Source organism: Dysidea avara, chromosome 3, assembly GCF_963678975.1.
Source record: "Dysidea avara chromosome 3, odDysAvar1.4, whole genome shotgun sequence".
Classification (NCBI taxonomy): Eukaryota; Metazoa; Porifera; class Demospongiae; order Dictyoceratida; family Dysideidae; genus Dysidea; species Dysidea avara.
Window position 1 is genome coordinate 38,599,481 of NC_089274.1, and position 25,523 is coordinate 38,625,003.

General features: G+C 37.8%; 2 protein-coding genes across 4 annotated transcripts in view; both read right to left on the bottom strand.

Moving 5' to 3' along the window:
* The window catches only part of LOC136250912 (meiosis inhibitor protein 1-like), a 54,393-nt gene extending 44,594 nt beyond the window's left edge, over positions 1-9,799 (bottom strand). Inside the window, exons 1-8 of one of the 2 annotated variants that reach the window (XM_066043255.1) lie at positions 9,520-9,799; positions 7,745-7,863; positions 4,803-4,908; positions 4,455-4,649; positions 2,316-2,425; positions 2,093-2,204; positions 1,953-1,998; positions 630-700 (exon numbers count right to left, since the gene is read on the bottom strand). In XM_066043255.1, the coding sequence (XP_065899327.1) occupies positions 630-700; positions 1,953-1,998; positions 2,093-2,204; positions 2,316-2,425; positions 4,455-4,649; positions 4,803-4,908; positions 7,745-7,863; positions 9,520-9,772 (1,012 nt within the window). In that variant the 5' untranslated portion in view covers positions 9,773-9,799. The remainder of the gene's footprint in view (positions 1-629; positions 701-1,952; positions 1,999-2,092; positions 2,205-2,315; positions 2,426-4,454; positions 4,650-4,802; positions 4,909-7,744; positions 7,864-9,519) is intronic. The other variant, XM_066043256.1, reaches the window with a different exon arrangement.
* Positions 9,800-12,383: 2,584 nt separating this feature from the next.
* Positions 12,384-24,660, bottom strand: LOC136250908 (nose resistant to fluoxetine protein 6-like). 2 transcript variants are annotated; one of them, XM_066043250.1, is made up of 2 exons: positions 24,526-24,660; positions 12,384-14,925 (listed from the first exon to the last, which is right to left on the bottom strand). In XM_066043250.1, the coding sequence occupies exon 2, from the start codon at positions 14,911-14,913 to the stop codon at positions 12,640-12,642; it is 2,274 nt and encodes a 757-aa protein (XP_065899322.1). In that variant the 5' UTR covers positions 14,914-14,925; positions 24,526-24,660; the 3' UTR covers positions 12,384-12,639. The 2 variants fall into 2 exon arrangements, with proteins under 2 accessions (XP_065899322.1, XP_065899321.1); XM_066043249.1 differs by having other exon boundaries at positions 12,384-14,921; positions 24,518-24,660.
* Positions 24,661-25,523: the final 863 nt, after the last annotated feature.

A 25,523-nucleotide genomic window follows, 5' to 3' on the forward strand; every position in this document is an offset into this window, starting at 1 on the left:
TTATAGCCAGAGCATGAGTGTGGGATGAAAGAGCAATGCAGAACGACAGAACGGTTTCTTCCTGGAGCCCTTACAACGTCCACAAAAATAATTATTTGACCAGTAACCAAAGTAACAGCTAGAGCTACAGTACCATACACTGTTTAGTCTTTTATTTGTTGAGAATTATTTGCGGAACACGGAGAAGAAGAGTATTACAGTATTATCAAGTACTGCAGCGTGCCTTTCGTGTTATAATTATTTATCATGTACAATATTGCTTGAGGGCGGGCTACTAAGTGAACATGTGTAGGTGACTAAGTGATTTAGTAAACCTGTAAATGAGCCATACCATAGTCTAAACGGCATTTAACAAAAACAAAGGCTACATTGTGTACTTGTTCTAGCTCATCATTATTTGGTTTGCACAATCTCCAGCTTGCATGTTGAGCAGTAATGTGAACAAGAGCTGACTCAAGTTCAATAATATGGGTTGATCTGAGTCAGGATGGTATGAATTATGGATGGGAAATAAGAGAAACACGATGTAAGTCTACAGTTTTTTTACACCCAAACCTAGAAGAGCTCTCACATGCAAGCAACACACAACAGCAGTACTGCAGTAACAACAACAACAACAACAACCTTACCATATATGGAATGATACGAAGTATAAAATTCATCACTACCAGCCATCAAATCCAGTACCTCATACACTGACCTGTAAAGTGTATTAGTACCACACTTGTTAGCTAATGAATTTACACACGTGCTATACATATACAGTAAACTACATGGAGTAGAATTACAGTAGGACCTTGATTATCCAAATCTCGATTGTCCAAACCCAAACAGTAGAAGTGACTGCATTTTGCCGCTAGGTGTATGTTCTATTAGAGTAGTTGAACAGGACTCCATATAGCGGGTTTTTACTGCACCTATAGTTTATCATGAATCTTAAAAGTGCGACACAAATTTCTGTGAACGTAGCTATCCGCAAAAATAAAATCCACTGATTTTATAATTTCAATCACTGAGATGGAAGCGTTGTTAAGCACTTATACACATGGCTACCACGTTTATAAAGACGTTTTGGACTCCTGTCATTGGCGAGGAACTTACTTGCACTAGGCCACTCCAATTGGTATACCAGTTTCTGGTCCCCCACCTGCACCAGAATATCAAAAATCTCTAGACTAGTCATTATTGCTATTATTACGATTTTGCTGCTCGTTATGCATGTGCATACTATACTTAATGTCTATCCCACCTATTGGACATGTTACACTGCTTTCTACGACATGTTATTGTTGCTAATTGCAAGTGACAAACTTGGTGTATGGCTTCAGTTAGCTTTTAGCTAGAAGCTATTTAGCTTGTATTTTGTGATTGGTATCTAAATGTGTCAGCATTTATAGGTTTTACTTTGCTGTATATAAATAATTCGTGTTAGTGCATGTATTATAGTCATGTAGCTGTATCCAGTAGAGTTTTAGTATAGTGATTTTAACAGTATAATAATAATGACATAATGACAAAATTCGCCCACCTGCATGCCCCTTTCAGAGTGAGCAAGACCAGAAACTGGTATAGCAATTGGAGTGGCCTTATATAAAAGTGGGAATGTGTGCCGCTGTGTGACAGCAGTGGGGCACTTACTGTGAGCCCTCTCAAGGATATGCAGTTTATTTTCATTTCATGGTGGCACAATAATACATATCGGGTTACAGGGCAAGAAGACACGAAAAGTTGAAAACACAATTAAGGGATAAAATAAGTGCAAATTTAATTACCGCAGCTAGCCACAGTTTGCAAAAAATAAAGCTAGTCTTCACGGTAAAAACCCGCTACATGGTATATATATAAATGAATGGGCTTCATTTATCCAAACAAATTCGCTTATCTGAATACTTTTATGATTGAACTGGCACACAGGTGCTCAGATAATGGAGGTCCTACTGCACTGGTATTACCTTAAATAGAACTCATTCCTGTTTACCAGTCCTTCAAACAAAAATTCTACATAAGAAACAAAATTAAAGGATTATAGTTTGGAAGAAACACATTCTATTTAGACAAATGCTAAAAATTGTACACAGTACAGACAACTAACCAGCAATATCAGCCAACAGCAGATCCTTACAAAAAGTAGGAAACTGATCTAACACATTCTTCACACACTGAACTGCAGCAATTTGTAGTGACTCATCAGTACTGAGTAAGACCTGTGAAAGATGAACAATTAAGCAATTATCAATAGTCTACCTCTGTACAGTACATTTTCAAACTCAAGAAATCTAACAGATGACAGTGACTAGATTATACAACTATTTTACCCTCTTAAGCAGTAGTGCCAAGTTGAAGCCCTTCTTGTCACCAGCATGATGATCAGCCTGTATCAGGAACTGAGCATGAGTAGAATTGTTGAGTAACCTCTTGATCAAGCCTACACAATCAAAACATGATCTTCCAATACAACTACAACAGTCAACTTGTTGAAGTTTACTGGCATCAGTATAATTGCATGGTGTACACAAGGGAGTTGGCTACTAGCAGTATTTTAGTACTGTATCTCACTGTCACAGCTTCTATACTAGAGATATGAATGGTGGTATTACAACACAACAATGTGGGAAAATTCCTCCATTGCAATGTTATTTTCTTCAATGCCAAAGTAGGGATTCACAGAACTTTGCTTTAATACAATCATTCATATATCTTGTTCACTACATTTTATTACTTGGATCCCTATTTCACTTTAAACTCAATTATACCAGTTTGTTTAGTTGTTTTTCTTTGTTAGGCTACATAAACATGATTACTAGTTGCCCACAATGCCATTTTTCTTACCGCATCAAGAACTTGTTGTATCACTGGTAGCTGAGTACAGCCATCCAGCACCTTTTATTTAAAGTTGGTGCCTGTAGCTAGAGCAGTGTAAGAAAATTGCATTCTTAGCAAGGTAATTCAGCTATTCAGTTTATAAGAAATTTTAAAAATCCACCTTCCCGCACTGCTATTTTGAGTACTGGAGGATGAGAAACTCATGATTAAGTTTATAGCAAATATTTAGGAATAGCTGTGATATACACATGTGACTGTTCTATTAGAATATCACACATGGCCGTTGTATTAGGGTAATTGTTTCACTGGTCTACGTGATATTTCAATGGGCATGGTCACCATACCTTGTTTTCACCATGCTATCATAAATGTAGCTAGACCAATAGGAGGGCATGGTTGCCGTCTGTACTCAATCGTAATTACAATACACTTACTGGCATGTTTATTGTGCTCAATCTCTATAATAAGTACAGCTAGGTTATATAAAGGGCGTGGTCACAGGGTCAACTCTTTAAAGATCATTAAGGGGTGTAGTCATCATGCACTGTTGTCAGTGGTGAATCTATAATCATGCAGTTACAGGTATCTACTGTATGCATGGGTGTCTACTAGCACTTACAGTAGCGTAAGCACTTCAAATAATTCTGTGGTATCTAACTATGCCCCTCCAGGAAAGTACAGTGTTTGATATGAAAATTAATACCTCAATATGTCATGAAGGAAAAGCAAGGTGCATAGTACAGACATTAATCAGAACCTCCAAAAGGAAGGTGCCAGATATGAGTTAGACATTGGGTGGCTGCAGAGTTGGGGTAATTACTTCAGAAAAGTAACTAGTTACGTGTTATTTTTATCCCATGTAACTTAGTTACAGTTACAGTTACTTTTCAAAAGGTAACTAAGTACTCTAGTTACTAGTTATTTTTATAGTATAAATTATAACTTGTTTTTAGCTTTTGTAACATGAATTTTGCTAAGATATGCATCATTAAGGGATGTAATATATATGTGCACTTAAAATAACAATTCTGTGGCTATTTCAGGTCAGTTTTAATTATTGCTACGTCTGTTACTCAAGCTGAATAATAGAGAACAGTACACAGAATCTGTCTACTTAACATGGCTGTAACATATATGGCACAAAATTGAAGTGCTCTTGCTTTTAAAGCATAATTAGTTATAGTTACAATGTAACTATTGTAATTAGGTACTATTGTAATTTAGTTACTTTTCAGACAATTACAAGTTAATAGTTACTAAGCAAGTAACTAGTTATATTACTAGTTACTTTAAAAGTAATCAGTTACGTAACTTAGTTACAAAAATAACTAGTTACCCCCAACTCTGGGTGGCTGTACAATGTGTCATTTAGCCTCTAGCTTTGCAACTGTGATTAGGCAGGTAATCGGGTTTGCTGATTCTTTCACATTCAGCCTTGCATATAGAGGATTTTATGCTTAAGCATTAGAAATGCTAAAATTATTCCATAAATATTCTTTTCGCCATGCAAAGTGTTTCTGTATGACTTTTGGTGGCAATATTTTGGGGGAAGCCATTTTGTTTGGGGGAAGAATCCCTACTATACAGTACTACTGATATGTACATTCAAATTGTGTGAGTCAGACACTGACCTAACACATTGACAGTAGAATTGTGTGACTTTGTTACTGCAGACATACTCATGATGGTATTACACAACTTCTTCACTGTGGGTAGGGGTAGTGGTTTATTCTCAGTACACAATTGTGTCAACACATAAGCACACTCTGACTTGATCATCTCATCAGGATAAGATAGTCCTCCAATTAACTGCTCCACAAAATTCTCTATAGCAATCAAATAATAGCACAGTTTGCTAGAATTACAATTGCATTATGTATGGGCACTCATATTATTACAGCCAGGTAGCAAAGTACACACATACATACACAACTACACAAACACATACACACACACGCACACACTACACATACACACACCGTGATGGGTAATCAATTCCTGACTGAGTTCTGAGCTCATGTGAAGCAGTTTACCAATTAGCATCACATGATCCAGTGAACATGAATAATTGTGAGCTGATACAACCTAAACACATAAATAAAATATTTATCTTGACTAACATACATGCATGCAAATATTATATTCTTCAATGTAAGGTAACACCAATATCACCCGTGTGTTATGAGCTTAATGAAAATGCTTTATCAACCACAAGGAATCAAATTGCAAGGGTTTGGCATACCAAGGGAGTGATTGAGTTTTACATACTGCTTGGAATATTGAGAAATTGCCACCATGGAACAAGACACTCAGCCAACTGATAGCTTCTCAGTTCCCACTATGACAGTTAAATAATAATGCAGAGGAAAGTAGTAGTCAGAAAGGTAATTGTGGCTTCTCTAATAGAACAGTCACTTGGGCTATCTTTGAGGCAGTAGAAGTAGTTTTTACATATGCTTTTGCAGCTTGCTTGATTTAATTACAAGTATCCATGATCACTGCACTTTGAAACACCAAAGAACACTAGAAGTTTACAAGGCTTTTGATGCTTGTAAAGCCGGCTCCAACCCTCAGCTATACTCTGTATACAGGTACGTAGATAAACTATTTTTTATGTAAAACATAGACAATCCCTATTATGACACTACCATATGATATTACCGTACCCTACTACTTTCTTTTGCATAAAGAATGAATTAAAGCACATGCATGAACAAACAGCTTGACATAATGGAGTAGAAAGTGTAGCTTGTAGCTAACATCCCAGCTCGAAATATTGTGCATGTTACATGCATGTACCATGCAACCGCCATGCATGTTTACCCGTAACACGAGTGTTCCTTGTAATATTTGTAACATGGGAATGAGGGCTTTGCCTAATATGTATGCCCGACTCCCCGAGGGCCGCAGGCCCGAGGGCACACATATCAGGCAAAGCCTGAATGCCCCGTGTTACAGCTAATGTGTAACACTTATCAGGCTGATAGCCTGTACAGGGCGATCAATCACCCAAGCCAATACCGAGTACAACCACTGGATGAATTATATATGCATACCTAAAATTTTCGATTATGGGTCAGCAACTAGTACATTCTGGTTAGGATCAGTTACAATGGACGGACATATCCTAGAGATATCATGGAGTATTTCGGGTATGCAAGTTTAATGTTTTAATAAGTGCTATTGAATCGTTTATGGAAAAAGTAAGGAGTTCACTACACTAAAGGCCTAGATAGGTAAGCTTGCTTGTAGAGTGGTTACTCTGTGCAGAGTGGTATCACAATGGGGGCATGTCCGCATTATTCAACAATGTGCGGCAGCGATTGGTGAATAAGCTATAGCACTAGTTCTCACCTTAGCCCAACATTTTTTTAACTCATTGGATGGTGAGGATAACAAAACGCTCTCCGTCTGAGTAGTTTTCATGGCGAAATCCAAGTCGTGCATCCTAATTACGTGAGTATTAATTGATCCCACAATCGATTTCGGCATCAACATCTATAAAATCACTGCCCAGTTGTAGCCTGGCTACATTTCGTATGTAGCAGTGCCATGCATGTATCATACATAGTACATGCATGTTGGCACGGTGCATGTAGAATCCCACAATGAAAATTGACACTTGGTCATTAGATTATAACTACAAATTGAAACTTCATATAATAGTGAGGAATAGTGTGGTACATCAAAGCTGTTGTGTGTGTATGACTGTTCTACATACTATAGGTGTTCCCAAGTAATCAGTAATGTTTCACATAGCAGGGTGGTAGCCATTAGATACAGCAGTAACCATAGCAACGACATACACCTTGCATGTTACATCATAGATAATGTACAATCCTAATGGATTGGAGTTAAATTATTTTCCTATCCTAGTTACAGTGCGCCAATACATTCGGAAATTTGTTGAAATGTACTGAGTGGCTGTTTGGCTTTTTCTCGCTTGTTTGAAGGCCAGCCTGAAGGCATGGATATTTCCTTTACATTATTTATTGTGTAGCATTATCTGTGGACATTAGGAGAAATATTGTTTGCGACAGGTGACAGTGGCAGGTACGCACCAGCTAATAATTCAGCAGCAGTACTATTAGCCAACCTCTCGTCACCACATTTACACAACCAAAGAAATATGTGATATATTGAAATAAATTTTATGCTACAGTACTGCTCAACTTGAGCTAAACAATTGCACAAAGTAGTGCCTGTTTTCTGAAGTTTTATCGAAACAGTGGAAATATACAATGGTGAAGCAGTGAATATCTAGCTAGCTCGAAACAGTAGAAATATACAGCGAAGCGGTGAATATCTAGCTAGCCTACTACACTCTACCTGCTACAAGTGGTGTAAACAGCAGCAAAGAAACAATGCTGCGCGTGCACTTTCTGTTTCTTCAGGAAATTTACACAACCGTTATGAAACACCATATTTCACCTTTGAACCTGAATTTTCTTACACCGTTGTTTATTACTCTCCAGCGTCCCTACCAATCCAGTCTCCAATTAGTGTAGGTGGTAACTAACCCAGCTGTAAACAACAAACACTAGTTTGCTGGTTACAAGAATCTTCCACCTGTCGAGGCTATAAAGTTTACACACACCAAACGAGGATGGGATGACCCATGACATCACTATGTAAATAATAGTTATGTAAATAATATGGACATTTCCAATCCATGTGACATACATTATCTATGGTTACATGCATGCCAGTTTTTGGTATCAGTGCATGTTATGACATGTACATGAAACATGCATAGCATGTATGTTAACACTGCTAACATGTATGTTGATCCTTTAGGTTGCATGTATCATGTATGGTACATGTGTAGTATTTTGAGCTGGGATGGGAAACACTAATATTTTGTAGTTTCAGATACAAGTGATAATTTGGTTATGCTACACGTACATAATTAGACACTAACCCACTGTACACTCTTCTGTAGAACTTTGTTTCCAATAGTAGTCCTCAGCGTTGACAAGCTGACAAGCACCTCAAGACTAGCCTGCTTGACTGCCTTACCACGAGGTGATCCTAACATTTCTGTAGGAATTAAATAGTAACTATAGTGCAATTAAAATTATTAATTTAAAAATGAAAGTAAGTTTTCGGCAATAAAAAGTAGGGACACCAGAAATATGAATGATGGTATGTGGTACATTTGGCATCTGTTCAATGCCAAGTAGGGGTTTTTGTAGCTACCATAATTTCATTGCAACTTTTTATCTCAATCTTGCTGCTGAGCTAGGCATGGTTCAATTCCTTATTACTAGGTCATTAAGGGAAGTGGTCACCCAGAGGGAGTGGTAATTGTTTAAGGGTGTAGTCTTACGCGATTGTTAGTGCAGCTACACATATCTACTCTTGCATGAAGAAAACGACCATTATGTAATTGAAGATAAAAGGAATGGCGAGTATAGAAGGCAGACACTCATTAGAACAAGAAAAGACATATGCCACCAGTAAGTTGTTATTGTGGTCTGAAATGGTGGCCATGCGCTGTTTCAGATAGCCTCTAGCCTTGCGGCTGCAGTCAAGCAGGAAATATATCCAGTCGCCTGCAAGCATTTTCTTTTTTTTTTAATGCTGTATATGATACAAGATGAGCTAAGACTATTCTGTAAAGGTGATTTTCATCATGTATGATATTTCTGTGATGGTTTTTAGAGGGCGGCACTTGTCATTTTAGGGAAGAACCCTACTAAACAGTACAGTATATATATATATATATATTATGGTGCATAGTAAAAGTGATCACTCCATCTTCACACTTGAGCATGGTCTAGCTCCATTAGAAACATTTAACGTGCATCGTCTCCAGCATCATGCCATGCACATTATTTGTTCTTAGCCATAATTTGTTTTCTGTATATATTTAATTTAACACATATCAAAGCAATAGATTTGCTGCAAGGCCTTCATAAGAGATCAAAATGATATGCAGCACATTAGCAATATTTTTTTGAGACTGTTTCCCACACACACATCTAATAGGCCACTTATTATTTCATGTTTTAGATCCATTGCTATAGGCCTTGTGTGTACTAAGGCATGGCACTTTATTACATCATTAAAATATCGCATCTGCCATTTTTGAGGGCAAAAAACGTATGCACTCTATGCTAAGAAAAATTTTAAAACATAATGCGAAGTAATCGTACTGAAAATGGGATAGTGCTGTTAAAAAGTAAGTTACTAGGTAAAAGTAAACAGCATACTTGTTCCATGGCGAGTTGTTCCGCTTAGGGAAGATTTTTGTAATAGAACGCTCGATACTTTTGCCCTCACTTATCCCCGAAATTCCCCATAAATCATCGTGAAATCTGAAGCCGTAGCAACTTTTCCAGACCACACCTTAGTGTGTACAGGATCTATAATCTTACCACCTAAATTTGGTCATTATTTCATCATCTCAGTATTTAATGACTGTATAGAAGTTATAAACAAATTTCCTTACATAGCTAGGCATAGAGAAAGGAAGGATAGGTGGGCTGAAGACCAACCCCAATGTCAGGAGAAGGGACTGTGATACCCCTTTCACTCATCAATAAGTCAAGACAATGATGATTAACAATACTCTAATAGAGCATTCACCTAACTCTAATAAAACAGTCAGGTACATGTAAGATTGAATATAAAAGAACTGCTCGCCCTGCTGACAGTATTGGCCTTAGCAACAGCGACCAATAACGTACTTACCAAATAGAACATTAGCTAAGTGTTGTAATACTCTTGAGTCTGATTGTAGAGCAGTAAATGCAGGTCCATTTCCGCTGGTTAAAACTGTTGATAGTTCATCGAGTATCTTCTTACAACAAATTTCGCTCTCGTCTTGTCGTTCCAAACGCGAAATAACACAGGCGATACATAATTTGGGCAAGGAAAACCCGGCAACTGTCCATTTCTTATCATGATGAACGTGTTGTTGTGTGGCCAGCGCAATATCCTCCATCTGACCTCGTAACTGACGATCCAGCTGATGCCGATGCCAACTGCGCATGTGCACGACATGTGTGAAAAATTATGAGTGACAGTCGATCAACAACACTAAACAACACTGAAAAAACGATGAGTTCTCAACTTCTATATTACACAAATACTTCGTTCTTCTACTCTGCATTAACTGCTTACAGTGTCAGGGTCCTTCAGTGGGATACATAGTAACATAGCACTTATAATGGATTTCTATGACTGCTCTATTAGAATACATTCTCGGCATATGTAGCTTCTGTGTCGGTGCAGAGAAGCCTGACATGTCTGGCATGCCAAAATTATAATGACCGTTAAACAGTTAGCTCCATTCACATGTTATACAGCCAAGTGGACATGCAGTCTAGTGTATACCTAATTTACCATTGCATGAAGGCCAGGAGAGTTGCAACTCGGCAAGTCTGATTTCCCTCCATAGGCATTTACCAAAAATATAACTTGAATCTTCTAGTGACCCTGCAGGTTAAGACATAATTTCCTTGTCCTGATAACAGATTGTTTTACTAGTCTATTGAGTACTGATTATGCTATCCCTTCCAGAACAAACTGTAGAGCTTCATACACATTCAGTGACTGTCTCTTTGTGGCATGCGAGGTGGCATGCACTTATATGACTGTCCACACAATATGCAGAATTCAAACTCTAGTCCAGTTCAACAATTTCAAAAGTTACAACTGAGTGCTAGCATCTGCCAGTGCAATGACACAAAACTGATTAGTTTGGCGTGGCCTAGTATACGGATCATGAGGTGTATGAATGGTGAATCATGAAGACAGTCTATAGCTTTTTAATTCAGGGTTACACTGATTAACCAGTATAATAGTATTTAACATCATCTTGTCCATTTGAGCAGAAAGAACAATCACTTAACTTGTATATACTCAGGGGCGGATCTAGGATTTATAAAGGGAGGGGGGCTATGTCAAGGTACTAATCTCTTAGGTGGAGGTGTCTCCCAGCATGCTGCAACTACGGGGATCTGGGGGCATGCCTCCCCCCCCAGGAAATTTTTGAAAAATACATGCTAAAATACTGCAATTTGGAGAATTTCCACATAAACTGCATTTTCTGCCTGTAGATATTTTATATACTGTCTTTAGGTTATAGGTATGGCTCTCTGAAGCATTTGTTAATGGAAAGGTTCAGACAACCAAGCACATGATGCACACTCTCACATTTGCACAACAATAAGTGCATGTTAGAATAATAATGCTGAAAGTGAAAATGAATTTTGAATGATACAAGATTAAATCTGAGAGCATTTTCAATGGAAATTGTGTACACAAGTAGATGAATCAAGCCTTTTAAACAGACTAATACACCTCATTGTATGTATAGGATAAATTCCATAGCAGAACCAATATTATGTATCTGCATGCTGAATGTTCTATTAGAGTAGTTAGGTGACTGCTCTATTAGAGTATCTCTATCTTGTACGCTTCCAATGCTGATCCGGGTCCTTGCTGCATAACCTTTACCAAATAAATCCAGTGATAATGTCTTGGAAAGATGTTTATAAGGTGGGTTTATGAGTATTTGTATCATATAATTGTCAAAATTTGATTATAATCCTCAACATATTGATCAAGTAAAGCCTAAAAAGTAAAAGGGGGCTTCAGCCCCCAAAGCCCCCCCCCCCCCCCCCCCCCCGACCAATCTGCATAGTGGGATGAAGGATAATAAAAATTTCCATGCATGTATATCATTGTGGCCATAATATAATACATGTGTGCGTGTGCACGTATATATATACATGCATGTTTTTAAGATGTAGCAGTGTGTATCTAGCTTCAGCTAGTGATCTATTGACATTCTAACTATAACTATTAAGGAAGGTATAATAGCAGTTTCCAAGACATAGATGAGATGTTCTCAAATCCCAGCATTAATTGGTGCCAGCTCTTAGAGGTGAGGGGTACTTGCTTAACCACATGATGATTTATCCTGCAGGAATAAAATGACTGTTCTGTTGGATAGCTGTATAAGGTCACAACATGGCAGCATAATACTGAACAGTGGTAACTGGCAAGAGCAGTTACTTATGACAAAGTGTACTGTCATGCATGCAGGCGTAATCAATTAGTTAAAATTTTACTTGTCATGTCACATTTCACTGCCTCATGGCTACATGCATACAGCGTATAGACATGTCTCACTGATTTGAATTCAAAAGACTTATACAAAACTCACTCATAACATGATTCCTAGCAATCAGACTTCTATTTGACATGATATCCAACACATTGTATACACACATAATTCTATTGGACTATTTGGATGATCTAATTCCCATGACGTGCGGCACACCCCAGGTGTGTACAGGTGTCCAGCATAACAAATTCCATGGTAAACAAAATCATTTCTAGCTGTATACAGCCTATAACAAAGCTATTGCCACTGAACATTCCACTTGCAGAATTGGAAGGATTCCTTGGGTATGCTCAACAAACTGGTGGAAGTATAAGGTGGTGTATATATAACCTGAGCATGTAGTCCATATACAGTACAGACAAATAATATAATATGCACAATATAAATATGATGTAGCTGTTAAACCCCAGCAGATAGAAAATAATAGATATACTACATTCATCAATATACTGTAGTGGTGTAACAGATAGTATATAGAAGCTTTACCCACTGCCAACTGGAAGCTGGTAAACACGTAATTGGAAACATTTTTACAAGAAGAATTTTAAACTAATAATATAAATGCAGTGATGAATAGTAAATACTACAACTAAAATTCTCAATTCCCTATTGACTACAACATACTGTAAAATGACTGTCACTATTAATTCTAAAAAAAAAACTAACCAATTCAATGATCACTTGTTTTCTTCTTCTTCTTCGTCTTCATTGCATAACACAATTGGTGTTACCTCTTCTGAGCCACACAACTTCAATATCAATTTCTCAATATTTAATACTGGATATTGTACAAATGTAGAAGTGAGAGCTGCTACAGAGTAGCTGAACACCATGTGACAAGAAAAGTATACAATGAGAGAAAAGTCAGTGTAGAAGAATCGTGCTTGCAATGTGCCATTAAAGAACAATATAGTCATAACTTGAATGAGATAAACACTGATAGTGAGGCGATACAGTGGAACCCAAAATGACCATGATAGAATGGTGTTGACTACAAAGCCAAAGCCAGTGTGACAGATATAGATCAAGAGAGCAACTGCAATACTCCATCCAGTACCACTAAAAGTAAAGTAGAAAACATTCTCAAAATCTGAAAACTTGTGACTGTGCCAAGTACCGTAAAGACCGAACACAACTGCCAACATAGTGCTTATTATAAAGCACACCATCCCAATGTAGACTGGCACTCGTACCAATGGAAGCTTTGGTATTTTCCACTTCTTAAAGCAAACAAATCCAAGCGTAATTCCAATCAAATAAGCATTAGCTCGATAGTATGGTTTATAGTAGATGTCATAGTATACATTGCCTGTTTCAATCACACCAGTCTCCATGTCATGTCGCAACTGATTGACATTGTATTCAGTAGGTCCAGCAATGGCTCCAATAGTTGCCCAGCTAGCACTCATAGTACCTGCAATCGCTGCCAACCCAATAGGCCAATAGTAATACAACAAGTACAAAAATATAGGAGAAAATATAAACAACTGCATCTCAATAGCTATGAACCAGGTTGCTGTATAGCATGTGTCATGAACTTCAGTTGGATAAAAGTTGTTAATGAACAGAGCGTTGGTCCACCAGTAATCGTCACATTGATGTATCTCTCTAAAGTTCCAGTTAGTTCCATGTGCAACATGAAGGAATATTTTATAGAAAAAGAAAAGCATGAAGTAATATATTGGAACAACATGAACAAATTTGTGGACATAAAACTTAACCACAGATAGCTTTCCATCTTGTCTACTCATCCTTCTTAATGTTGAATAACTAACCAAAAGGCCACTAAGTAAGAACAAACTGTCATATGCACTATGGCTATTAGTGAATAGTTGTCTTAGGAAGCGTGTACTAACAGGATCAATGAAATGCCATTTATCTGAAATTAAATGAAGTGAGAATGGCACCAAATAACTACGAGAAAGAATAACCCATGCCATGCTTAGTGCTCCAATTCCACTGATACATGTAATTGCATCCTTTGTTCTCTTAGTAGAAAATATGACAGGGGCAGTCTTGTACCATGAGAAACACAACAAAAATGCTTTAATAATTTCAATCAATTTATTTTTACCTACAATATGTTTTTCAAGCAGCGGTTGTGAAATCGTGTCATCATTGATAGTACCATAGCTTGCAATGTCTTCTTTAGTGCCACAATGTCCATTTCCTGTGTTTATAGGCTTTTCAATGTCAAGTTTGATCTTATCATCTGGTATTTGTGTAGGTAACCATTCTTCACAGAGCCACTTGTAACCATCAATAGAACTTCCAGCTAGTACTAAACTAATCAATATTCCACATAGGACAAGAAATACAATAGCACCACCATTGTATGTTTCATCACGCCATGGACATTGAGTGGTCAGGTCTGGGTCAACATAGCATTCTATACCTATGGGAAAAAAATCTCCTCTGTTAATTCGGGTAGTGGCCTCTATCAGTGCAAGGTCAATAACACTGGCATATTCAGCGGTGGTACATGAATGGGGCAAGCACAATGAAACTTTAAAAGGAAATGTATATGGCACCCCAGTCGAGGTAGACTTAGTCGGGTAAAACTTGGAAATGAAAGAAAATGTGCAAAAGTCTGTTTCTCCAATCACAGTTTCTTTCAAATCAATACACTCTTGATAGTAGCCCCAGTACTCATCATTTCCATACATAATACCTGGTTCAGGTTTGCCCCAAGAATCAAAAAATCGAAGATAGTTTAAAGGAGCAGTATCAGTAGCATTGGCCACTCTGTAGAGTCCTTTTCTACATCTACTGGATAAGTTAGCATCAGGTGGATCTTCCCAAATCATTCCAAAAATTTCTGCATCAAAGATTTGGGGCCAGAGATCAATGACATGACGGATATAGCTAATGTTGGCTGCCTGAATTGTTTCAGGATCGTCCATTCCAAAAGTGCTGACAGTCAGCAATAGTAATACAAATGGTATGATCATATTGTCACCTGTGTATAGTAATGGAAGACTTATAATTTGTATACAACTACTACAACACTCATACAAATCTGACAAACAGTTAATTGCTACACAAAATAGTAAAGGTTCTACCCTGGAATCACCCAGAATAAAACACTCTTATGCAGAGGCGGTATGACACACTTACGTGAGCTAATAAGATTTGAATAGAATAATTAAACTTAATAACTGGCTTTACAGGATTTTGAATTTCCAGTGCTTTTTACTTCCATTGTTGCTGTTTGCCCTTCATTCCATGTGGAAAGCTTTTCAGCCATGATATATACAGAAAAATTCTATATCCTATATCAGTCACAGTATGAACATATAGAACTAAATATAACATTTGCAAGACAGCATACACATAATTGCCATTGCAAGTTAAAAATAAGCCACAATAGTTGAGACATGTGGCTGGCTCTGTATACAAACCTTAAAACCTCACAGTTTACTTTGGGGTTGGCATGTGTCCACCACTAACCCATCAACACATAAGACCATACCTATTTGATCTTATGTTGCATGGGCCCAACTGACTGCATTTTCTTCAAACGAAATAATTTTGAAAATCACGTGTGCAGATCACGTGTTCTTAATTAAAGACAACACGGTGCCAACATCGTTGTGTTATAGTCAAAAAGAGATCATTAAAGATCATCCAATGCTCTAAAATTGTACAGATACAATGGGAAAGCTCTTTTGGATATATATTTTTAAAGTCATTCAAATCTGATGCTACTAGAAAAGTACTGAAAGTGGAGATTTCACAGACTGACCACTTTTTGAATGCTCATGAGGTTAGTACAATATCAAACAGTACGGTTGTACTGTTTAAGTAGGGATTCCCCTGAAAATGACGTACGCCGCCTAAATGCCACCTTTAAAAATCATCCTAGAGACATCTTATGCCACAAAATTCACCTTTACAGAAAATAATATTAGTCCATCTAACATGAAACACAGCATTAAAAACAAGAAAACACTTACCACTGACTGGATATAGAATTTTTAAAAATCTCCAAAACTTGAAATCTCGTCACTCGCTCACTCACTGACCACAGTCACAAACCAGCAGCGCACGGTCACCATTTTATGCCACAACAACCAACTCACCGGTGGGATGTGCCTTTTGGGGTTCCGACAAGTGTACACCCTGTGCATCTTGTCTTTCCTTTTATCTTCAATCAGGTTGGTTGTCTTCTAGCATTGAAACCATATGGAGGCGTTATCTGTAGACTCCTTAAAATTATTTCAGAAAGCACTTATGCTGCTGAAAGAGCGGGGCGTTTATAATTTCAAGTGTTGAACGTGAAATATTAAGGCTGCCGAGTTGTCACCTTGACTTTTGCCAACGCCTGGACTGCAATCGACGAAGAGATTTGTTACTTAATAGATGGACTGATACTCGACGGCTTGTTCCTCTGAACACACTGACTCAGCCACTCAGTGCCGGATGGCGAATCAGCGAGTGATTGGATAGTACTCGAGTGGACATTGTATTACTTCATCCTGTTAGTCGAGACTAAGCTCCAGACAACTGAAAGAGCCTGTTCGTTCGAACAACTTCCGGCCTGGGTGAATAGAATGCGGACCATCGTACTGAGACAGGTCATAGATCTGAGCACCACTGCTGTGACGATCAAAGGTAAGCTATGCACGCTACTACGGGCCTATGTGTTTCCAATTTTGGCACAGTACGTACTTTAATACAGGAACTTAATAGCTAGCTCACAAGTTACACTGTAACTAGCTATGCTACAACAAAAAACTAAACAAATTAGTATTTAAAAAAAATGTTAATTCAAAAAATGAAGTAGGGATCACCTAATGACGAAATACTATAATAGAGCAGTCACTTATACTGTTCAGATAATCATGGGTTCGGATAATCGAGATTCAGATAATCAAGGTCCTACTGTACTATTGATACATTGTGGCAGCACTAATGTAGTACATTAAGATTAAACGTATTTCATAATTCAACAATTATTTTGTAATTCATCAGTTATGTTGCTACACATTGCTAACTTGAGCAAACTACAAATTACACACAGAACTGTTTTACATTTTGTCGTGTTCTCATACGCAAATTCTCTACACAATCCTCATGGCTGTTATGTTAGCCCTTTTTTTTTAAAATCTGTGGTTGTGTAACTATACTGTAAAGAGTTAATAATAGGGGAGGCCATCCCATATTATTAACTCTTGATACTATATATCCTAATAAACAGTGTACTAGTAAATAGACCAAAGCCTACTCTACACGCTGGTGGTGGTCTGGGATTAATCTGTCAAGGCAATCCTGAGTAGTGAAGTGATAAATGCTGACATGGTTTTGTGGTCAAAATGCGCTATTGATATACATGATTGGTACAAAGAGATAGGGTTAACAATACAATAAACTGGTAAGGACTCTTCTTTGTAGACTGAGTGTGGCCCCGACTAGACATTGGCCGACTAGACATTGGGTGACCTGCAGTTTGAATCCTGGGGTTGGAGGGATTTTTTTCCTTACTTTGGCCCCTTTTCTGTTACACCTTTTCAGTCAGTCAGTAAGTTAAGTCATTAGGCCTGAAATTAGGTTAGGTAATCCTAAGGCTGCAGCACATGTTGCTGTCAGACCTTCAGTGCTGGTCACTGTAAAGTGTTAATAATAATAATAATAATAAAGTAATGTAAATTAACACTTTAGGTAGTAGCGAACTTACTAATCATGGTTTTTAACAATATTGCTAGCATTTTTAGCCAATTAACTTTATTGCTTCACTACACAAGATTGCCTTGACAGATTAATCCCAGACCATCACCAGTGTGCAGGGCAGGCTTTGGTCTATTTAACAGTACACTGTTTATTGGAATATACGGTATGGTTACACAACCACAGAAATGTCTGCAAGGCCCAAGTCTGCAAGGCCCAGTCTGCAGACTTGCAGGTCAAAAATGTATTGAGGCTTGGAGTATTTTCACATAAGGATGTACTCCAGCGCTTACATCATCAGTAATTAGTCTGATTGCATACCTTAGGCCCTAAAATAAAATGGCTGGAAAATCATGTGTATCTGTATGCTTCCACTCATGCAAGCAAAATGTTTTATGGCAAAAAGCAGCCAAAGTGAGTGCTCTATAGTGTGAACTGCTTTCCTGTGGGTGTTGTAGTGACCAGATTGGACCTTGCAGACTACCAGAAATTGCATAACCATTTGTATTGATAGGGGACGTGTCCCTCCTATACACGTATAAAAATTAAGAGCAGATTCAAAACTTTGTCAAGAGAATTATCCTAAGAAAACACCACAAACTATAAAACACTTATGAGCATTGTTTGTGGTTTAAAGTGATTTGTTCAAGATAACAATTGTAGTGACCAGCTTGGGCCTTGTAGAATTAATGAGTAGTAACAGTAGTAATATAAGAATTAATGAATTACAAAATACATTTTAAATGCTGCTGACAAAATTACATGTTTTTTAAATGTTAAATCAATGGGCATTTAGCTTTATAGAAGTAGCACATCAAGTTGTTTTCAATTAGAGCGGTATGTTCCACATCACCAAACATGTTTTGAGTTATAGAAAATAAACCTTCATTCAATGAATAAAAGTTGTTTATGTACTGTATTGAAGCTTAACTTTCTGTTTTCATTGTGTTTACTTGAAGGGGGTATGCTGAAACAAGGTCAGCATATGTGTTCTAACAGGCGTATAACGACTGAAAAACTATGTAATATGCCTTATAAGCTACCAGGAATGGCGAATGACGTATCTTCTGAAGTTGAAAGGGGGCATGTCATATTTGTATGCAAATGGTATTTTGGTTGACACACCATGTAATGTACTATAACTGTTATACCATGTAATGTACTATAACTGTTATACCATCTAATGTACTATAACTGTTATGTACCATGAAACCACCTAACTTCAAAGCCAAATTCCAGGGTACATATCTTATAAACCCTGGCTGGCCATGGTACATTTAAGTTAAACCATGGCTGGCTATGGTACATTTAAAATAAACCATGGCTGGCCATGATACATTTAAATGTACCATGGCCTTGATATATCTGATGAGGTAACGTTGTTTGTTTTTATAAGAATCCTGGCAGTATTTGATTGTGGGAGTTTATTATTACTCACGTGATGAAAACCATGAACCCGATTTTGCATTCTACAGCACTCATACGAAGGCGATTCGACACCCTTACCACCCTATGAGTTGACAAACGGAAGTTTAAGGTGAGAACTAGTGTCATGGTTAATTTACAATCGCGTGTCCGCGTGTTTGATTACGTACCACGCCCACTTTTCGTATATCACGAGGTAACCACTCTACAGCAAAGCTTACCCCTCTGGATGTTTAGAAAACATTGTAAACAGTGGTTAAACGATGTAGCAACTTTGAAACACTTGTTAAATCACAAAATTGAGTGTTTCCGTGATATTCATAGGATTTTCCCGTTTATGGTAACAAACGTAACTGCAACGTTACTTGCTGCTGACCCATAATCGAATTTTACAAGACTCTCTATATAATAAATCTAGCGGGTTGCCTCGTATTGGCTTGGGTGATTAGTCGCCCACCACAGTAGGCTATTAGCCTACATGGTACATATCAGTTGTATCACGTGCCCTCGTGATTTGCCTGATATGTACACCCAAGCTCGAGGGCCTAACGGCCCTCGAGCTTGGGTGTACATATCAGGCAAATCACTCGGGCACATGATACAACTATTACATAACTTATGAGCAGAATGACATACAGAATTGAAATTTGAACCATCGTGTTTAGGGGAATCAATTACTAGGTATGTCTTCCCTTTCTTCACTATATACAAACACAAAATAAAGAAAGATCAATCGCGTACTATCGTTTCAACGTGGCGTAAAAAAATGCCATAACTTAGGTTTACTGCAATGAAACAAAGATTTTTGAACTTTTCTTGAGTAGTCAAATAAAATGATATCCAGGGTTTTGTTGTTAGGGCCTTTCTTTACTAAGAACAAAGCACTAAAAATGGAATTTTTTGCAAGTATTTCACCCATTGTATTCAACACTTTATACTGTAAATTTAGACTTGCATGATTATGTCGGGTTTTCGCAGATCCCATCACACATATATATAGCCATGACTCAATTAGGGATTAAATGTCCTCTAGTGTAGCTGCAGTTGTAGATGACCTCCCTTGTTTCATTGCTTTTTATTTCTATGAACAAATTGTAAAATTTTCTTACACTTGTTTGTTTACTTTTTAAACACGTGCACCCATAAAGGCTGGCTATGGGTGGTTTCCTAAAATTGGTTTGGCAAAAAGGCAGACTGGTCTAAATTCAAGGGATCTGCTGAATTGTTGCTAAAATCTCGACAAGATAACAATAATTAAAATCTTTTGGAAATCTTGAAACTTCACATGAAATCTTAAAGATTTCAACAAAATCCTGTAGCTGGTTTTATCGAGTTTGTCCATCCCTTGTCTGAATCAGTGGAGTATCGCTACATGTAATACACTAAAATAATTTATTGCTATCCCTTTTGTACATCAAAAGTTCATCAAGAAGCGAGGAAGGCCAAGACGAACAGCAAATATTGCCCTAACTTATGAATAAAGCATTTGTGGAACAATCCACACATTTCATTTTGTTAAACTTACCAAGAGAAGCATAATGGCACTTTGTTCTTTTAATCTATAAACGAGGTATGCAGTTGTTAGTGGTAACAGACAAACTCGCACAGATCTGCACAAGACCACCCCGAGGGTTAACGTCTACAAACATACACTGACTGGTGAGAATATGATTGCTAATGAACAAAGCCACAAGGACACAACAGTCACACACATTTTCGTGCTGGTGTTGAAGGTCTATGCCATTTCCATTTAATGCAAATCAAAATGTTTATTGTTTGTGATAACATGCATAATGTGTATTGAGCACTGTTGTTTTCAAGGCCATCGATAATGATAGTATACAGTTTGAAAGGCCATTATGTGAAGAAGACATGAGTACTAACATAGCAACTACAGTGTAAAATAGCTAGGTGTCTCCTGTCCTGCACACTAAGTTTACATTTATCAGCTTGCAAATGTGCACAGATTTAGATACTCTAAGAGTACTCTAAGAGTATTCACTTATAGTTATATAATGTGCAGCAGTAGGTATAACAGTGGCTATACTAATATACTTTTCTGATACCATATCACAGGTAGCATTTTGCCACAGTAGCTAATTTCACCGACAGTGACATAATGTTAGTCACAAAAGTAAACGGAAATCGGAAATAAGTAGAGCTCAGATTGCAAGTGTCCTTTAATGGGCACCCTGGAAGGAATACTGTAGTAGCTAATGGATGCTAATGGATGCTAATGGACTAAAGGTGACACAGAAAATCCCTGACTCTCACACCATGACCTTTTCTCAAAGAGTGAATCTAAAAAGTATAATTGGTTTATGAACTATCTCTCGCTTCATAATAGTTATGTTAGCCATGTTTTCTTGTTGGTTATTCCACCATAAACTCATCCTAGCAATCTGAGTTCCACACACTTCTGTTTACTTATGCAACATGCATTATTTCACAGCCCAGTAAAATCATCAAAGTTGAATGGCTTTGCTAATGCCACACTGCCCACTTACAGGTGGTGCAAGTATAAGTACAATATTAAATTCATATGCTACAGTGATACAACTAAAGTGGCACTTGTATGGAAAAGTGGTGCCAATTATAAGTGGGACCGTGAATAGTGCATTATTATAGAGAGACATTAATTTAGCATTTGGGGCCATTCGTTGGTACCATGATAAAAACAATATCACATGATTTCGCAAAGGTTGCATGCTGTTATAAGTTCCATTACTAAACATTCTTGGAAGATACGTTTTCCCTACCAAAGTTGTATCTGGGTAATGTGAGTCAGAAAAGCTACACATGATTCTAACCATTACACATCCATGGGCTACCGACAATCTATGTTCCAACAAAAAACGTATTTGCACTTAGCAGCATAGTGATTACAAACCAGTTGTGGCAAACCAGTTTTGGTTTATAACTGTACACAGTATATATAGTCCGACCACTAAATGTATAGAAGTAATCATATACTGGTCACCACAGGAATTCACAATGCAAACCTAACAATAAACATGTTCATTGATGTGAAACTAACCTAGTAGGAAGTTAGCTAACCCCAAGACAAACACAGTACACTACACTAGCCATAGCCTCATGGCACTTTCCATGCTTAAAAAATGGACACCATACCACAAAATAGTTGATTGCGTATCCCTTTTGTAGTCCTCAGGCTTTGTGTTTATAAATCTTCTGAGTATGCAACCTTTATTACAAGGACTTTAGCCTAATACCACAAATAACGTTCATGATATTCTCTACTATATTGTACTATATTATACAGATTTCTTTGCTTGTTAGTAATAGACTTTCCTTGTGCAAACTCACACTTCCAGAGACAAGGATCGCTGTTCTGCTTGTTACAAAACATTTTAAAACAATCAATTAATCACAAGTTGTATAATGACACATCAAGTTACGCACCTAAGGTATATCAACCAGTTGTGTTACCCATAATCAGTCATAGCAGGAACCACAATACAGTGATCCATAAATCATCAGATCAGAAGTCAGCATCCAAGAGTTTTGTGTTTTGATGACACACAATATACAAGGAATTAAATGTCCACTAGTATATCTATCTTCAACCTCTGGCCTTGTTTCACTACCTTTTTATTTCTTTGATCCTAATTAAACTTAAAACTCCCAATTTTCCTTGTACTTGTTTTTATTATGATTGGTGAACCCATGCATACTGCATTTAGAATAATGACCAGGCTTATCTAGATGTGTGCCCCAACTATCTATTACTGAATTAGTAAAGTGACCATCACACTTCACTTTCAGCTATGTTCAACCTACACACTGTTATAAATGAAAAACACTACGAGAGACAGAGAAGGACCTCTGCAATCAATCTAGTCACAATGGAAAACTTGGAGGATTCTCATTATAAACATAGGAAAGCCATCACGTGACGCTACCATGAATCTACACCTTGCACTGTCAACAAAGATAAATGGGACATAAAGGAGGACACAGGGTAAGTCTATGAAGCATGCATTTAATGTACAGGGGTATGCCAAAGGGCACCTGTAGGGCTACAGTGACATTGAACAGTGAAAAAAAATCAAGTCTATAGACATAGCTGTTATTGCGTTACGCTTGTATGAAGGCATCAGTCAATGAGTCAGTCAGGAAATCAGTAAAAAAAAATTTGCAAAAAAAAAATTTTTTTAATTGTACGTAGCAACCTATTGGAAGCATTTCAAGTTGTACTAAAGGCACTTTTGGGCTTGAAGGCACCACAAAGTATTATTGCCAAGGCACCATGAAGGTATTGTGAGGCTGGTTTTAGGATGATAGTTTTGGCCAGAAAAGCCAAACCTTCATGATCCCTAATATACAGTAATGTGTATGATAGAAGTAGAAACTGCATGACTTACAGTGATGCATGACTTTTATACCATTTACACTTGGCGTGTTTTGCAAACCACGACATCCCATTTATGGGCACTATAGGTGCTATCGCTAGCCTGGAAAATGGCGTAAAGTAGGACTCTGTTAACAGGTGGTTAAGAAGAAAGACAGTGGCAAATTAGCACGATTGTGCTCTAGGGATGTTTTATGGCTTATACCAGCCGTTAATATCCCATATTACAATGTGGTTGATGCGGTAAGTAAGCAAGTAATGTATGCTCGTTCTGTTATGAAGTGTTAAACTGTTCCATTCGATACAGTGTTTCTTTTATCCATTTAAACTTTATTTTGATACAATATCTAGTGGACGCATTGAATATAGAAAACCGAACCAAGTCGTGCTGGTACGGCAGTTTTATGCATGCTGGCCCGGTTTGGTTTGGTTCGGTGGGTGTTTATACTGTAGTGAAAATTGAGACAAATCGTGCCGAATCAAGCCAGCACACGATATGAGGCAATTGTAAGTGCAGTATTAGTCCACTACACAATCGAAGGGTCCACAACAGAAATCACCTCTAAGATTTCAAGACCTCTCAAAGAATTCAAGATATCAGGTTTGGAAGTTTCCAGAATTTTACAGGCACATACAAAGAAATCGGTAAAGATTCCAAGATTTCAGTAAAAACAGCTTCTAAGATTTCAGGCCTGTTACTGACCCATCATACACAATATAACATATTAACATGTTTTAGATTTATTTTCAGTTCAGCACTAGTCAGGAAGGGTCACACGAAGGGTATGCCCATGTGGGGTATTGGGCCAAAGTCAAGCATGACTCAGGCCACCAGGATATTGAGCTTGTACACAAATCAACACAATTCCAATTCCTCTATAAATGTACATGGAGTACACAATATGCAAGACAATGGGAAAATGGAAACCCACCAAAGAAGAAAACTCGCTGAAAAGGAAAAAGGCGGTCTGGGTATGAGACCATAATAAGTATGCATTGCATCAAAATACGGCTAGAGATATGGACAGCATAATATTCCCTGTACCTGGCTCTGCATGCGTACAAATACACCAATACATTACCGTATGTACCTGCCTAGTCACAATCCAGTTGGAAATCGTCAGGAGATTGGAATGATTTGAAGGAGAACCTCGCAACTCACAACACTAAGCAACGCAACACCGAGAAACAACGAATAGCTGTTGGCATTATGTTTCTAATTGATGCCTTCTTACGATAAATAATTATTAAACCAGGCGCACGCCGACAGCCGGCCGAAGGCCGGCTGTGGGCGTGCGCCTGGTTTACTGAAATTGTTTTCGTAAAAGTGTGTGTGTGTGTGCCTATCTATCTACCTACTGTGGTTCTAAGAGACCCTGCACGACAACAAAACGTCACGTGCGATAATTATAGTTTGAACTTCAAAAATGAATTGATTTGATTGGACGAAATCTTGTGCACGTGATTTTCACTTGTTTTGTTGTCGCGCAAGGTCTCTTAGAACCGCAGTATCTACCGTGTTTTTCAGGTTTCTGGCGAAAATCAAAGCATTAACGTGATCAAACACGTGATCCGTGCTTCGAACTAGCAAGGCTTACAGCAAGGCTTACATAACTTGCAACATACTAGCAATACTTGAACGTGTACAATGATCGGCGAATATTCACTTTAAATGCCTTGCAAGTTCGAGATGTTTGAATTACAGATCACGTGTTTGATCACGTTTATGCTTTGATTTTCGCAAGAAACCTGAAAAACACGGTACCTATGTTTGTCCGTACACACCCACGTGAGCAAAATCGTTTAATAACGGTAAAACTAAAAGCAGCTTTTGCGTAAGAAGTAAAAGTGAAATGAAGTCTGTATTAAACTTCTGCACAGGTGAACTTTGCTCTGAGGTGGTTTCTTTTCGGGTGTGGTGACTTTCCTCAGACTACCTTCCCCTTGAGGTTTTCAGGCATTTAGCAACTGAAAAACAATGGTGCAGGCCTCGTACACTGCCAGGAATAGCCTATCGCTTCGAGTTGAAAGGGGGCGTATCCCTTACGTACGCGAACGAAAATGAAGAGCAGCTTTGAGGCTTTGTCGAGAGAATTT

Bases quoted from the DNA above. Each gene is read 5' to 3' on its own strand.
- LOC136250908 (XM_066043250.1), bottom strand. From the start codon at position 14,913: ATGATCATACCATTTGTATTACTATTGCTGACTGTCAGCACTTTTGGA.